At 38.0% G+C, this 11,229-nt stretch overlaps 1 protein-coding gene across 3 annotated transcripts; it reads right to left on the reverse strand.

Moving 5' to 3' along the window:
* Positions 1-3,588: 3,588 nt before the first annotated feature.
* LOC121877309 (motile sperm domain-containing protein 1-like) lies at positions 3,589-9,963 on the reverse strand. 3 transcript variants are annotated; one of them, XM_042382991.1, is made up of 6 exons: positions 9,833-9,963; positions 7,309-7,458; positions 6,544-6,707; positions 5,268-5,448; positions 4,815-4,967; positions 3,589-4,616 (listed from the first exon to the last, which is right to left on the reverse strand). In XM_042382991.1, exons 2-6 carry the CDS (start codon positions 7,445-7,447, stop codon positions 4,582-4,584), a joined length of 672 nt encoding a protein of 223 aa, XP_042238925.1. In that variant the 5' UTR covers positions 7,448-7,458; positions 9,833-9,963; the 3' UTR covers positions 3,589-4,581. The 3 variants fall into 3 exon arrangements, with proteins under 3 accessions (XP_042238925.1, XP_042238924.1, XP_042238926.1); XM_042382990.1 differs by lacking the exon at positions 9,833-9,963 and adding an exon at positions 9,557-9,676; XM_042382992.1 differs by lacking the exon at positions 9,833-9,963 and adding an exon at positions 9,477-9,577.
* Positions 9,964-11,229: the final 1,266 nt, after the last annotated feature.

The following is an 11,229-nucleotide window of genomic DNA, read 5'->3' on the forward strand; positions in this document are numbered from 1 at the left end:
AAAATATGAAACCTCGATATAAATTAACAGAAGTAAAAAGAAAATCACATGGTAAAGAATAAGAATTACAATATTGCAGACGTCACATATCACTGACGTCAAAAACAAGAACATTATTAATGGGAAAGCAACTGAGAAGAATTTAAAGCATTTTACTGAGAATGAAAAGATACCTACTCTGTGGTTAAGTCAGCATCTCGGTGAGCTAGAAGGAAAGCTGTGGGTTGGTGGGATGAAATTAGCAACAATGTAAAAAGTGAGGTGAGGCAGGTGAAGTGATGTACGTTACCGGGTGGCGGGTCGGCCGTAGGGCTAAAGGGGACTTAATACTCCCCTCCCTGGGTAAGCCCTAAGCTTTCCATTCTTGTGAAGGGAGGTGTTATTGATCTGGACATAAAAAATATAACAAATACTCAAAAGCTGAAATGCAGCTAGAGCGGGTTGATTAAACCTTTGTTCTTTGACGAACTGACACCTGCTTGCCTACAGAAATTTTTCCCTTTGCTTACGCACGTGGTGAGCTGGCCCAGCCCCACCCAACTCGTACTAGGGAATTCTGGAACACAACTGAACACGAGGAGAGCTGGTGTAAAGCTGTATCAATTTGCATACCGAGGGTTTAGGGAAGGATTAGTGTGCGACCAGGGAATATGACATGTCAAATCCCTAACAACTGCACGATAACATAAGTACTACATTATATATTAGTAAATTTATTGCAAATTGGTGTTTAACAAGACTCTTACAAAAAAAGTTATATGAGAAAGTGTAATTGCTTATAGGATTAATTATTTAATATACATACAGTACTTATTATTGTAGAGGATACAGTAACAGAACTATTTGATTAGCTAGAAACCTCATAAATAACAATCACAAGGATAGGAAATTGAGATCAAGAACACAGAAGTCACATTTTGGGGTTCAAACTTGGAATACCGGGAACACCAAACTCCCTAATTTCCGATTCCATATTTCTTTAGTTACTCAGAAACTACTTCCTGCTATATGCCATTTTTACCATAGTTATTGGTTATACCGTGAGTGTATGTGTTGAGAGAGAGATGCAGCGATAAAAATAAGGCAAGACATAAGAACCAGAAAGAACTATATGAAAGGATTGAGGAATGCTAATACAGGAAGATCTTCAAGATGACAAGAGACAGTGAAGATATAGCCCCAACATTATCATAAAGATCTTTTGGAACCCCGCTACAGGTAGGGCCGGGGCTGGTGTCTACATCTCCCGTCCTCATGCCCCTGAGCCTATCAAACTGTCTCTCAGAGTTTCTGACGGGGCATCTTCCACTCAGGCTGAACTAATAGCCCTCCTTGCTGCCCTTCTCGCTGAGGAAGAAGCAGATGGTTTCTGCCCCTTGCTTGTCTGCTGCGATTCCAGGTCTGCTCTCGACGGGATCGCATTTGGATCTGGGGAAAATAAGGACCTCATCCTCCGAATACGAGGGTTAACATCCACACTTCAGGATGAAGGCCGTCCTGTGACATTCCTATGGATACCTAGTCATGTCGGTATCTTGGGGAATGAGGCAGCAGATGACCTTGCCAAGACTGGCTGCAACAAGGCCACACCTGACTACGTTGTTCCTCGAACACTCTTACAGATTAGGACCCAAATCCGCCGCAAACAGAGAGAAGCTCGGGAAGCAGCCATCCCCCTGGACTCCCCGCCCACCTGGTACGATGTCCTCCGTAAACTTCCTGACCTCTCGTACGTCTCCGGGAAAGGGTCGCGGAAGGGGGACGTGATTGCTGCCCGTATCATCATTGGGTATGACTTTGCTTGGGAGATTGGTATCCCCACATCCCCTGAGCAACGCTCTTGTGCGTTATGCAGAAGACCCGACAGCCGCACCCTTATTCACTACCTCCTAAGATGTCCCCACACACAACACTTCCGTGACGCCTGCTGGACCACCACTCCACGACCCCCTGACGGAGACACGATGATCCTCCCAATACTGGCCAGATATTTTGTAAATAATATTGATTATGTGTTAAAGGAACATCCTTCCTTCCTTAGGCTTTAGTAAGCCCCTTTATAATATTTATACTGTATATACTTTTCACACTTGCCAGATGGTTCTGGTGTCATTGTACAGGGGTACCTAGTGACAGCACTAGGATCCCGCTTCCTCTATCAAGGAATAAACAATTGAAATTGAAATTGAATTGATCTTTTGGAATAACCTGTCTACAGAAGTTGACAGCACTGTAGTGGACGTCTCCCCTACTACTGCGTATCGCATTCCAATGTGCCGCCTCCCCTAGCAACCAAGCGAGAGCTGTCCCCAGATGTTACCGTATCTTAGCAACGGAACTAGTCACCGGCTACTTCTCGGGTTTTCCCAACATGACTCATAGAGGACTGGCGGCTGCTGCTGGGTGTATATAAGCTCTGTCTCTCCATTGAGATTCATTTCTGCCCATTTTCCTGAACAAGCAACGTCTCCTAGCTGTTAACATTTCATTCAACCAGGAGGCCAGCAACAGGCAACATCTTCCCTAACGAAGCTCCTGCACATCTGCCTCCTTCAACACGCTACTCACCGAACGTCTTCTACTGAGCAGCCCCACCACACGGCACCTCCAGCACCAGACTGTCTATCATATAACTTATATATTATACAAGAAAACTACATTAGAGTTTCCTTCCATCCCGAGTGCTAGACGACATTAATATCTCGATACCCCTACAGCACCAATTGTATGCTCTTTTAAGTCTTCTCTTGACCAGTACTGGAACATGTTCAGATACGCCTTAGAGCTCGCACATCCCAAGAACATGTAAACAGTAAGATACAGCCAATGAGTGTCTTCTTTCAAGTGGTAAAAAGCCTGATTTTTTTATTAAATGACAAGTGAGTAATAGGATAAATGTCAAATTTATTATTCACTGAAGTTCATCTCTTTGTTAAAGGCTAAAGAGAAATAGACAGGTATGAGCTGTTAAGAGGTTTTTATAATGATATTGAATAAACTTCGCTTGTCCTTGATTTTTCATCGAGCTTCTGCCTTGAATCTTTGATGAGCCCGTTGTTTCAGTCTCGATAAGATGTCATTTTGCCTGGTGCAGAGAGGTTTCCCTTTCTATAAGAGGAGTTCTTAGATCTCTGCATTATTCTCTCAAAGATGGCTTAATGGTGTTTACTTGTAAATGCAATTGAATTGGCAGATGCCTGGTACATAACTGTCTTTAGTGACATTCAGTGGTCCACAAGGTCATTAAAGGTGTTTTGTAGCTCAGAGAATTTCTCATTAAGAAACAATTAAAGTTGGTCTCATTTTGCAAAGTTGTGCAAATGGTACTGTAATACTAAATTTGCATGCAAGTCCTACAGACTATTGATGATGTTTGAAGGTGATTCCGTGGGATGTAATTCATCATGCCGCTCTAGTAGTTGACTGCATTTATCATAGTTCTCATGGTCTTCATGATTTCCTGTCGTGGAAGTATTAGTAAAACTATATTGTAGTGAATTAGCCTCATAAGTACTATGGATGGCAATTTTCCAAAGTAATGAATCATACATGTATTACATAAGGACATAGTGAAATCTAAAGTATATATATATATATATATATTTATTGTGCATTTATCTTATTAAGACTAATTGCATGACATTAGCTAATAAAAGAAGTATTTCACTTGTGTTACATATATACCCTTGTAATACATCTTCCAAAATGTTTAAAATTACCTTTTATAAATCTTACAGCCAGCAACTTTCCATAGATCAATATTTATGTTAGTATACATACTGAAATATTAAGTTCTACTATTTGTATAAAATGACAGGTGAAATTTGCATATAAAAGAGAGCATATCCAGAATAAATGCTCAACCAACTCAAGTAAGCCTTTGACCTTATCTCATACCCACATTCTAACAAGTTAAAGTTAATGGGGAAATGCTTTATAGGCAACATTCTCTTGTGGTTAAGACTTGCAATAGTGGGTAAATATCTTTGTAAATGAGATGACATATCTCAAGTTAAACACGGGAAGACAGTGACTTGAATATTTATTTACTGTATTATTAAATCTAATACATTTTCCCATTTACTAAACTGTTTGTAACTAATTCATCTCTTTATCATACAGTAATATGTAATCAAATATAAAAACAATGAATCCCTGATATAAAACTAATTATGCCTAGTGGTGAAGGGTAACAAAAATAAGTGCAGAACTATGCAGACAATGCTGCATACTTCTAAAACATCTGAGCAAAACAATCATTTATACACAAAGTGACTGAGACAGGTAATTTACATTTCCATCAATAGTATTTGTTAAAAAGAAACACAAACTTTTTAAGTCACTTATAACTTTCGATTCCATCTTAATAAATATATAAAATTTTACTAAGCTACCCTTACAAATTACACACATGATGAGACTAAAGAAAAGAATACATGAAAGGAGCTTTATCACATGAATATAATCATTGGTCTTCTCTTGAGACTCTTACACAAAGGCAATGAGTGTGACATAATGGTATAGTGAAACCACTGCATAATATGAGTCCTTCTTTCTTCCAAGTCTTCAAACTGCACCAGTTTACCCAGCTCTTAGGAGAGCATATGTGAGAAGTCCTGCACAAAAGGAAAAAACCCAATAAATATATTGTATATACTGTATGCTACCTGTATTCCATATTATACAATATCTCCTAATTAATAATAAAATCACATTAATTTTTATCAAACCCTTGTAAGATCAATAATGACAGTCATAATTGTATCTATATAAAGATAAATTTGAAATAAAAGCTTCAACAAAGATAACCTTACCTAGGACATAGGCGATGACAATTTTGATGTTGGAGTTTAGGTGTAGGTACGATGGGATTCTTGTTGGGGTCTGATCACCCTCAGTGGGCATGAGTAACCCCACAAGGCAAACCACAGCAGCAGCAACTAACACCAGGCTTGGACCAGTGCTCCCTGTTAAATATTTGTCGTATAATTAGCAATGTCACGATTTCAAAGATTTAAAAAACAATGATGCAGTTTAGCCAATAAATAGATAAGGATGAGGTTGAAAAAAACATTGGATCTTCCCCAAATGGTGTTGAGGTGAATGTGAAAATAAAACATCAGTGCAGTAATGGAATTCCCTTTAACTCTGGCAATGATGGTGGTTCATGGATAATCAAGGCCAAGCCAACACTATCATTTACATATGACCCAAAACACCATGCATGCAAACTATAGAACGAGAGAGCAAAAATTACTGCACATTACCTTGATATGTTCCAAATGGCTGCTGACGCTGTTGTGGGAGAAGTTGACTGCCTATAGCTCCTCCCACTGCACCATGGTGAGTGGGAGCACGGACGGACTCGAACTGGTCGCTGTCACTCCCACTACGGGGTTCCGGGGTGCCACTCAGCAGCACGGCCGGAACATCCTTCTTCCCTAACACCTATAGTAAAGATGTGATGCAAATTAATGTCTGGTACACACACTGGCTGACTGTAAAAGTAGTGCAGCATATTGGAGCTTTTGTAGTGTAGAAGATGTATCTAATGTACACTGATTGCTACCTACCTTCAAGATAAAAACTATGAGCATGTGATATCATACTCCCCGATAATGTGTCCACTGTAGTTCATAAGATAGTATAAACGAGTACCAAAGTAGTGTACACTCACTCCAAAAAGTACCTTTACGGTGCAGTCCGATGAATTTCAGAATGAACACTGCGACTCCTGTTGTTTCGGTAGGGTTGTGAAAATCTTCCATCAATCGAGTCATATTGTTAAACACAAAAATATAAAGAAACTTTTTGGAGTGAATGTACCCACAGTAATCTGCTCACTGCCATAATTGGCCTAAAGCTGTGATCTTGAGTTGACAGTCTTGAATTTGGTGTCCAGCAGTTTTTCTAGTGATATATAATTGATATCAAGTTTCATGAAAATATCTATATTGATGTAAGAGTTATGCTCCAAACAAGACAATTAAATGGATATCCAGTTTGCCAACCAGAGAGATATAACCCAGCATTGTAAGTCACAAGATGAAAAATGGGAAATGATATCAACAAGATGTTCCTCAAAAACTTCATTAAGCCATCAATAACAAGTTGCAACATTATGACACGCCTATATATTTTCAGTACTTGGAACACCATATAGTAAATAGAACAGGAAATACTGTAGGGCTTAAGAAGGAAGACAGGAGAAATTCTACGAAGAAAAAAGGGGGAAAAGAGAAGAATAACAGAAAGCTATTGGTATAATTTTTGTAATTGTTTGGCGGGAAGATTTTCCTTCAATCATTTTGGACACTAAAAAGCCAGATTTTTTAAGGCTCTGCATTGTGGTTTTGCTTGTTACTTAAAGACTAGCTGACATTTACATACACGATATCTTAACAAAAAAAAAGACTTAATTTATTCCATGAACAGTTAAACATACAGTACTGTACTGCAATCCTTCTAGATACATTTAAATCATTATTAATACAGTGCTGTACTGTACATATATCAAAACCGAAATTGGCATTTTGAACATACCTGTCTCTTTTCATCTTCAGAGATCTGGATGCGGAATCTGTCTCTGTCGCTTGCATCACTCAAGGAGAGGTTTATCCGTGTTATAATGATGTCTAGAGAGCATTTTGCACGAACAAATCCTTTAGGGCTATCCACAGTGAAGCATGATGGGTTGTTACACAACACTGAAAAAAAATAATAATAATGTACTGTAATTATTATTTACAAAATAAATAGGAATAAAAGAAACACATATCTAACAGGACAATGAAGCTCAACCGAACCTGTACAGTATAACTAAAGTCGGCCATAAACTTTAACAAAGAAATCTTAACATTGTTTTCAATGCTGACAAAGACGGCAACAATTAAAATACGGTAATGCCAAAAAGCAATACTGCGTCACCTACACTTCATGCATGAGTGCCAACACCCAAGTTTGAGGAGAAAAAAAGTAATAAGAGCAAATGTTGAATATTGAATTTCATGTTGTCTATATAATTCCTCGCATCACTCTCCAAAAAAAAAAAAAAAATCCCATATACATTACAATATACAATCAAAAGAGAAATATAACAACACAGTGAGTCAAACTAAGATATCCATTGGAGCTGTTCTGTTTTAGTTATCACCTGGTTCAAAACACACCAAGTGTGATGATGATGAGACTGTGCTTAACTGACATGAGTAAAATCCTGGAGAATTTTTTTTTGCTGACTGACATACTGTACTACTGTTTTTATCTAAGATCAATCATTCCCTAGGTTAACTTTAGCAGAAGACATACCCGAGTATGAGATGCGGAAGTCATATGGGTTGTATAAAGTTACGATTTGCTTGTGAGTGGTCTGATCAGCGACGTAAAATGTGAGTGACTGGGGAAAGACGAAAACTGGGAGTCTTCCATCCAGCCCACTTGGTTGCATCACCACATTACCTGAGGAGGGAATAACACTATCATGAACCATTCCAGACAACATACCAAAATACATTATGGATGGTGGAAGCTACAAGTACTACAGTAGCTTTATCAGACATATTAAAAGTAATCACAATAATGTACAGCACAAGCATGGTCATTATGATAGAACAAGGTCTCGATTAATTAATGGAAAGAGGTACAGGAATATCATATAGTGTTTGGAATAATTTTTTTCACCAGGTTTTCATTTGTTGTTCACACATTTACAACCATCTAATGTACAGGTGCTCCTCTACTTACGAGCGAGTTACGTTCCTGAGGCTTGTTTGTAAGTCCAGCTTTATGCTTGTAGATACCAAACATATTGTAAAAAATGAAAAGATTATGGATATTTAATACAGCTTTTCTCTTTAATACAGCCTTAAAATCTGGCTCGCTCTTCTCCTCTTAGGTCATGTTTGTTCTATCTGGAATTTTCTTCAAAATAATCCAGTCTCATCCATATTAAACACCTGTTCTAGCAGGTAACCCCCCTCAGTGATAATGTTTGCATCTCTGAAAGTTTTTAAGTTGAACGTTCTTAAGTAGAGGAGCACCTGTATACAAGTTCTTTTACCAGCTACTATCTATAATGCTAATTAGTCTACAGTGTACACGCCTTTGACGTTTCTGTGAACTCACAAACCCGTCACTATATTAAGTCAGATTTCAGCAAGAAAAACCACTTCGCACTGAAAGAAAAAAAAAATCAGTGGTTCAGACAAAGCTCAGTGGTGATTTCAGTCAGATAACAGAAGCAAAGATGGGAAACAGACATTTACATCACAGGTGATGGCTTGGGGGGAAAAAAGAGAAGCTGACTAGGAGTGTACTGTAGTAATTTTAAAGATCTTATTCTGCATTCCTTCTACACCATGGAAGAAGAGTTGGCCTATTCAATGAGTTGACCAGCAACTCTAAAAAAAAATCTATAGATAACTTTTTCTTCCATCACCAATATCCTTAAATAGTGAAAAAAAATAATTTTCATAATATCGTTTTTACCTACAAAAGTTCTTGTTATAAATAGATACACTCCATTCTCTGGGTGAAACCATACTGACTGTTTATATACTGTATGTGTGGAGCATTTCCTAGACAAGAGCGCATGAACGTTTTCCAGTGGCCGTTCCATACACACGAACGCTCCAGGGACTGCTACATTATATGATAAACCAGAAGGAACATATGGAACTGCACCAAAATTTCTAGAGATGTTATTTGCATGGTACTTAATAAGAAAATCAATATGAAAAAGCACAGAACCTGACCTAACCTAACCACAACTGAGGCTACATTCCAAAGTATTACCATAAATTTTAACTGTTTGCATGTTCAGGAGAGGCTGGATGTAACTGAGGCAGAATATATTGGAAAATTACCACCGATTGGATGAAGCGGTTGCATTTCTAAACTTCCTCGACGTTCACTGGCTAATGTGAAGCAACACCGAAGATGGTGCATTGGGCTCAGGAAAAATAACCCAACGTTTCTTAACTATACTGTAACTACTCGCCAGTATTAGTTAAAATCAATTTACACAAACTTTCAAACATATGTTCATAGTATTATATTTTCCTTGGTGTTTCTACAAAGTCAATAAATTAATTCTGTTGGTCGGGCTTAAATCATACATTAACCCAGATGCCAAGAATGTGATAAAGCCAGTATGGATATATTACTAATAACTGATATGAGCAACAGATTGTGAGTATTGCCACAGTGATCACATCCAGTTAGCTCCAACGTAAAACACGCCATTAACAAGGTCATAACCCCAACCCTTATTTTTCCGATAAAGTCCACAAGACCATTAATAAATAAGTTTTTCTTAACCACATATTGTGAGTGCAATTAGCTATGATGATTAGTTATAGTGATAATGACTGAGTTATATACGAGTAGAGGTGATGTAAATAACACAAGTCACAATAAGGTGAAGGAAGAAGTCGCCCTTGAAGTGAACTTGTTCTTGTCACTGTATATAAACTTACCTTCAGAACTATAACAATTCTACCAGTCGTGAATGATAGACACAACTGGTCAATATGGACACTCCCGAGAGAAGCCCTACCTCAAAAGTTGTGCAGGAGAAGCAACAAACTGTGGGTTGTTCACACCAGCGACAAAGGGTTGTTTTTGATGAACAGCTGGCTGGTGACGTCATCGATTTGTCATGAACTACGCCACATTCTCTCACTGTGGCGCTATATTTAAATTACACCACTACTCACCTATCCATTTTATTGCGAATGTCATCTAAATCTAGCTTTGCCATAAAAGTACTTTATAGAAATATAATCATTAATTCATCTTAGTTTTAACGTGGTGCAAGAACTTTGTAACTTACAGTCTTACTGCCAGTAGCCAGGAGAGGGTGTGGTGATTATTGATTTTGTTGTAAATTTGCGGTTGGATTTGGAAGAGCAACGGAGTTTACAGATTTAGGGAGGAGACGTTCTCCGGTGAGGCAGAGAAATGTTGACTGCCTGTTGTGCCAAGGTTTACATTCTTGAAATTCCTTATCTCTGGTTATCTAATGATGGTTGTGGTGCAGTATCCATTCTTCGCAGTCGCACTATTTTATTTGAAATCCTGTGTGGTGATCTAAACATAAATCACGGTAATAATGTAAAGAAAAATTACAGAACACATATACACAAAACTAGAATTAAATAATGTACAAAACAGAAAACTGTACGGTCACATAAACATATACTTTCCCAGTTTCGTAACCTACTTTTATACAACACAGCAGTGCAGTATTTATCAAACTCAGGCGTCATAGGGTCACGTACGCATCTGTCTCTGTCTGGGAGCATTAAATTAATTTTATATACTTAGTCAATCATGACCAGATATTAGCTCCATCGTTTAAAATCATATTAAAAAGTCAATCTAATGACAATGAAATCAAGAACTTTCGATTAAGAAGAAAATAGACAGTAGAACTTAAAAAAAATGTATAAGCTGGTTCAAGTGTCTCTCACAAGAAATCGAAACTGATATATTGTATGTGAATAATATAAGAACATAAGAATGGAGGAAACTGCAGCGGGCCTATTGGCCCATACTGGGCAGTCCCATTTACACCCCAACCCCTATTGCTCATATGAATCCAGGAAAAAAGTCAGAAAAAAAAGGCACGGAAAAACCTAACCCAACCTAACCTAACTTAACCTAACCTACGTGCAATGCCATCATATATATAATGCGTTGTCAATGTGTACAAGTCATGTGACTTTATTTCCGTTCACCGCTCAATATATCCATCCAACCAATGTTTGAAGCTGTCCAGCGTATTCGAGTTAATGATATTTGGTAACTTGTTCCACTCGTCCACTACTCTAAATTCCAAACCAATGTTTACTCATTTCGCGCCTAAATCTAAATTTGTCTAATTTAAAAACATTTTTACGAGTTCGCTCCTGGTTGGATAGTTTGAGTACCTTTGTAATATCCCTTGTTCAGTCCTGACTTCCATTTACACACCTCTATCATATCGCCCCTCACTCTACGTCTCTATACTCAAGGTTCCTAATGCCTTGTAATTCTCCTCTGAATTCTTTCCAAGGATTCTATAACCATTCTGTAATACGGTGACCAGAATTGAACTGCGTAATCTCGTGCAGATCTATAGACCCATATTATATGTCTATTAATAAGTAAATATAAATAAAAGAAGGCGGTATAACTCAGAAGAAAATCTGCATGTGGAGACAAAGGAAAACACTTTTCCCCCTTTGG

The sequence above is a fragment of the Homarus americanus genome, unplaced genomic scaffold (genome assembly GCF_018991925.1).
Source record: "Homarus americanus isolate GMGI-L3 unplaced genomic scaffold, GMGI_Hamer_2.0 scaffold367, whole genome shotgun sequence".
NCBI classification, from domain to species: Eukaryota; Metazoa; Arthropoda; class Malacostraca; order Decapoda; family Nephropidae; genus Homarus; species Homarus americanus.

Excerpts from the sequence above, each read along its gene's own strand:
- LOC121877309 (XM_042382991.1), bottom strand. The coding sequence starts at position 7,447 with ATGCAACCAAGTGGGCTGGATGGAAGACTCCCAGTTTTCGTCTTTCCC. Across the intron at positions 5,449-6,543 it reads CTGAAGATGAAAAGAGACAG|GTGTTAGGGAAGAAGGATGT; the intron begins GTATGTTCAAAA and ends TCTTTACTATAG. Across the intron at positions 4,968-5,267 it reads GCCATTTGGAACATATCAAG|GGAGCACTGGTCCAAGCCTG; the intron begins GTAATGTGCAGT and ends AATATTTAACAG.